Source organism: Oncorhynchus mykiss, chromosome 7 (genome assembly GCF_013265735.2).
Source record: "Oncorhynchus mykiss isolate Arlee chromosome 7, USDA_OmykA_1.1, whole genome shotgun sequence".
Taxonomy (NCBI): Eukaryota; Metazoa; Chordata; class Actinopteri; order Salmoniformes; family Salmonidae; genus Oncorhynchus; species Oncorhynchus mykiss.
The window spans coordinates 57234522-57240521 of record NC_048571.1 but is presented as its reverse complement, the minus strand read 5'-3'; the positions used below and the strand labels follow the sequence as shown (position 1 = coordinate 57240521).

Genomic DNA, 6000 nt, shown 5'->3' with positions numbered 1-6000 from the left:
CACGGTCATGTACACCTGGACCGCAAATAATAATGTCTGTCTGTCGGTCAGCGTTCCTCCTCTGGGCGGTTCTCTCAGACCGACAGACAGGCGTGTCTCTCCCTTTACATCCAGCACTCTAGATGAGTCGCTAAAGCAGCAGCAAAGACAGAGGGCAAACTCAGCCCCCCCCCCTCCTAAACTCCACCCCCCCCCCCCCCCCCCCCCCCTTTCCCCACTACGCCATCCCACTTTCCCCGGGTCCAATATACCCCACCCTCAGTCCCCCTTTCCCATGCAGTCCACTCTCCCCTCACCGAATCCACCCCGAATCGCTCACAACAATGTCAAATAAGTTAAAAAAGAAAATGAAAAGAAAATGAATAAAAGATATAACAAAAGCAACCAAAACAATGTGAATCAACCGAGTGTGAGACAAGATGAAGAGAGGGAAAATACTCTGTTGGGATATATATATTTTTAGTTCTATACATCCCGTGCATGTGTATCATTTTCCTTTAACATTGTATGAACTGACTGGGAATGCCCATGTCCTCGTTCCACCTCTGTCTGTCTGTTCCCGGGGTCTATTGTAAAAGGAATAGGGATGGTTTTGAAATGGGGAAAAGGTAAACCACAAACACCATCCCCCTCTCCCTCCCTCCCATCCTTCTGTGCAGGTGAGAAAGGAGAGAGTGGGGTGTGATGGGGCATTTGTTTGGGTCTCCATTGGGGATTTCCATGGTGATCACCGGCAGGTGTGCATCTCCACCATCTTGCGGCACTGTTTGCACTTGACGTAGCAGCACCAGTGGAACTTACAGCTGCACCTGTCCACCACCTCCACCTCCTCTGTCTGGAAGCCCCGGCCGCAGCACATCAGCTCACAGCCGTCGATGGCCTTCGACGTCCGGTTACACTGCCGCCCCGCCGTACCCAGCATGCCTGGTGTGCGCGGGTCGTGGTCACAGAAGTCGGGGCTGGGCTCCAGGTAGACCAGGTCTTCGTCTGTGTGAGGTTTGAACTGGGAGTTCCGTGGCACCAGGACCTTGGTGGTGCCCACCTTGCGCTGCTCCACCTCTGTGGCGCCGTCAAATTTCTCCTTGATGGCGTTGCCCACCTTGCGGAATGGTGGCATGGCCTTCCAGCAGGTCTTCACCTCACAGGAACCTGACACGCCATGACACTTACACTCCACACGCATGTGGCTCAGAATGGCCTGCAGGGAGACAGAAATAATGCATGTTTTTATCTCCTGTCTATTTCTTTGCTGTTGACTTTGCTATGACAGAGTTGTTGGTTGTGGTATATCATACCTTCCTACCGGCCTCATTGTTGTGTAGGTTCATGAGTGCTCTGCTGGGGGACTGTCCTTTACTCCTCTCCCTCACATCAACAAAGGATTGAGAGAAGGCCACTCCATAAGCAATGTTATCACTACAGCCTGACCACTGGAACCCTGGGAGGGAGTGAGGGAGGATGAGAGAGAGAGAGAGAGAGTTAGCAGTCAAACAGTGTGTGTGTGTGTGTGTGTGTGTGTGTGTGTGTGTGTGTGTGTGTGTGTGTGTGTGTGTGTGTGTGTGTGTGTGTGTGTGTGTGTGTGTGTGTGTGTGTGTGTGTGTGTACCTTCTGGACTGACTCCGTGGACGTTGTGGTCGCAGCCACATTTCTCCAGCTCTCCGCTGCTGCAGGCCCGGGTCACAGCGAACGCCACACTGGCTGCTGAGATGGCATAAACAAAGGCTGCCTCCCGAGTGCCTGTCAAGAACACACGCACGCACAGGCCAGCGTTAAACACACACCTACAACTGAAATGCCAATGTTTTTATCCTGAGAAGTTCATAAGTATATTTATTTTAAGATAGGTTGTTGATACCGAGGCGTACCCTGTGTGACGACCTTGCCGAAGACGGGCATGGTGTCCAGTGTGGAACAGTTCCATCGGCGGTTCCGGAACTGAAACTGACACTCGTCTATGGCTAGCTGAGCCCCGTGCCGAACAGCATCCATCACCTCCACACTGCGCTTACAGATCTGCACCTAGTTAGAATAACGATCATTATTACAGATCTGTATCTGGTTAGAATAATGATCATAACATTACAGATCTGTATCTGGTTAGAATAATGATCATAACATTACAGATCTGTATCTGGTTAGAATACTGATCATAACATTACAGATCTGTATCTGGTTAGAATAATGATCAGTATTACAGATCTGCACCTGGTTAGAATACTGATCATAACATTACAGATCTGTCTCTGGTTAGAATAATGATCATTATTACAGATCTGCATCTGGTTAGAATAATGATCATTATTACAGATCTGCACCTGGTTAGAATAATGATCATTATTACATATCTTTATCTGGTTAGAATAATGATCATAACATTACAGAGCTGTATTTGGTTATAATAATGATCATAACATTACAGATCTGTATCTGGTTAGAATAATGATCATTATTACAGATCTGCATCTGGTTAGAATAATGATCATTATTACAGATCTGCACCTGGTTAGAATAATGATCATTATTACAGATCTGTATTTGGTTATAATAATGATCATAACATTACAGATATGTATCTGGTTAGAATAATGATCGTAACATTACAGATCTGTATCTGGTTAGAATAATGATCATAACATTACAGATCTGTATCTGGTTAGAATAATGATCATGACATTACAGATCTGTATCTGGTTAGAATACTGATCATTATTACAGATCTGTATCTGGTTAGAATAATGATCCTAACATTACAGATCTGTATCTGGTTAGAAAAATGATCATTATTACAGATCTGTATCTGGTTAGAATAATGATCATGACATTACAGATCTGTATCTGGTTAGAATAATGATCATAACATTACAGATCTGTATCTGGTTAGAAAAATGATCATTATCACAGATCTGTATCTGGTTAGAATAATGATCATGACATTACAGATCTGTATCTGGTTAGAATAATAATCATTATTACAGATCTGTATCTGGTTAGAATAATGATCATAACATTACAGATCTGTATCTGGTTAGAATAATGATCATTATTACAGATCTGTATCTGGTTGGAATAATGATCATAACATTACAGATCTGTATCTGGTTATAATAATGATCATAGATTACAGATCTGCACCTGGTTATAATAATGATCATAACATTACAGATCTGTATCTGGTTATAATAATGATCATAGATTACAGATCTGCACCTGGTTATAATAATGATCATAACATTACAGATCTGTATCTGGTTATAATAATGATCATAGATTACAGATCTGCACCTGGTTATAATAATGATCATAACATTACAGATCTGTATCTGGTTATAATAATGATCATAGATTACAGATCTGCACCTGGTTATAATAATGATCATAACATTACAGATCTGTATCTGGTTATAATAATGATCATAGATTACAGATCTGCACCTGGTTATAATAATGATCATAACATTACAGATCTGTATCTGGTTATAATAATGATCATAGATTACAGATCTGCACCTGGTTATAATAATGATCATAACATTACAGATCTGTATCTGGTTATAATAATGATCATAGATTACAGATCTGCACCTGGTTATAATAATGATCATAACATTACAGATCTGTATCTGGTTATAATAATGATCATAGATTACAGATCTGCACCTGGTTATAATAATGATCATAACATTACAGATCTGTATCTGGTTATAATAATGATCATAGATTACAGATCTGCACCTGGTTATAATAATGATCATAACATTACAGATCTGTATCTGGTTATAATAATGATCATAGATTACAGATCTGCACCTGGTTCAAATTCAATTACTATGGCTTGTATCTTGAATTTAAAGACTTGGACATACACTACCATTCAAAAGTTTGGGGTCACTTAGAAATGTCCTTGTTTTTGTCAATTAAACGTCAACGTCAAAAAGTCAAGTACATTAGAGTGTCTAGTTTGAGAAACAGACACCTCACAAGTTCTCAACTGGCAGCTTCATTAAATAGTACCCGCAAAACACCAGTCTCAACGTCAACAGTGAAGAGGTGACTCAGGTATACTGGCCTTCTAGGCAGAGTTCCTCTGTCCAGTGTCTGTTATTTTGCCCATCTTAATATTTTCTTTTTATTGGCCAGTCTGAGATATGGCTTTTTCTTTGCATCTCTGCCTAGAAGGCCAGCATCCCGGAGTCGCCTCTTCACTGTTGATGTTGAGACTGGTGTTTTGCGGGTACTATTTAATGAAGCTGCCAGTTGAGAACTTGTGAGGTGTCTGTTTCTTAAACTAGACACTCTAATGTACTTGTCCTCTTGCTCAGTTTTGCACCGGGGCCTCCCACTCCTCTTTCTATTCTGGTTAGAGACAGTTTGCGCTGTTCTATGAAGGGAGTAGTACACAGCGTTGTACGAGATCTTCAGTTTCTTGGCAATTTCTCGTATGGAATAGCCTTCATTTCTCAGAACAAGAATAGACTGACGAGTTTCAGGTCTTTGTTTCTGGACATTTTGAGCCTGTAATCGAACCCATAAATGATGAGGATCCAGATACTCAACTAGTCTAAAGAAGGCCAGTTTTATTGCTTCTTTAATCAGAACAACAGTTTTCAGCTGTTATAACATAATTGCAAAAGGGATTTCTAATGATCAATTAGTCTTTTAAAATGATAAACTTGGATGAGCTTTTCTTTCAAAAACAAGGACATTTCTAAGTGACTCCAAACTTTTGAACGGTAGTGTAACTTTTATAACATATGTACCATCCTGTCATACCCTGCCAACCTTGAAACCTGAAAATATTGCCACTGTTTGTCATGGTAGATGTGTACCTGTTTATGGATGAGTCCTCGCAGACGTTCACACGTCTCCTCATCATTGATACTGCCCACCGACGACAGTTTAGCCAGGTACCTGACAGAGACACAAAGAAGGGAGGGGGAATATTAAATATGCAACTAGACAAATAACAACACAATGATCCCTCCAATAACAATGATGAGACGAAAGTGACAGACACAGATGCCTCAGTATGAGCTCGGTGCAGATTTAGTTCTACATCATGTTGAGAAGAGGGAAATAGTTGTATCATCTAAACCACCTCCAGGGCACACAGGTCACTCCTCACCCCTTCAGTCCCATATCTCTTTGGCTAAAAGCACCTTACAGAAATAGACCCATCTCATACGCTCATCACAGACATACTCTACACCAGAACTTTCGACAGAGGGTCTGTCTGGGCCTTGTCTGTGGCCCTCCCTCACCTCTCTCTCCTTCCATCTATCCCTTCCTCTCTCTCTCTCTCTATCTGTCCCTCACCTCACTCTCCCCCCCTCTCTCTCTCTCCCTCTGTCAGTCTCCCTGTACTTCTCTCTCTCCGATGTTGACAGGGTATCATTAGGTAAGGTTGATTGGGGTCTCTCCCAGGGCTGATAGTCCACACACCTCCTTCTAGCCTTCTGCCCTCACCACCTTTCCTCTATAGCCCAGATAATCTCTCTCTCTCTCTCTCTCTCTCTCTCTCTCTCTCTCTCTCTCTCTCTCACACAGTCACCTCCTCTTCTCCATGCAGATAACACCCTCTCTCCCTTTCTCTCTCAACACAGACACACACACATACACACACACACACACACACACACACACACACACACACACTCACTCTCTCTCTCTCTCCCCATCTCCTTCTCTCTCATGGTCATCTCCTCTCCACTCAATAGTCAGATAACCTCGACCATGACCACTCGACCACATCCTCCCTCCGACAGTCTTGTCTATACAGCAGGGGACCTCACTATCAGAGCACTGCTGCCTTCCTCCCTCAGCCTGTCTGAATGCTTGTCTGACAACAACAATCAATAACTTTTTATGAATGAAATGGTACAGGCTCAGTTCATAACCAACTGTCTTCACCAACAGATAAAATGGTAAATACTGAACATATACTGTATAATCTGAACATATACTGTATAATCTAAACGTATACTGTATTATCTGAATATATAC

The 6000-nt window shown here is 42.4% G+C and overlaps 1 protein-coding gene across 1 annotated transcript in view; it reads right to left on the bottom strand.

The window, feature by feature from the left end:
• Positions 1-437: 437 nt before the first annotated feature.
• Positions 438-6000, bottom strand: part of wnt4a1 (wingless-type MMTV integration site family member 4a1) — a 28445-nt gene continuing 22882 nt past the window's right edge. The window contains 5 exon segments of the mRNA NM_001281410.1: positions 438-1198; positions 1296-1438; positions 1606-1737; positions 1866-2019; positions 4827-4908. Of these exon segments, the coding sequence (NP_001268339.1) occupies positions 728-1198; positions 1296-1438; positions 1606-1737; positions 1866-2019; positions 4827-4908 (982 nt within the window). The 3' untranslated portion in view covers positions 438-727.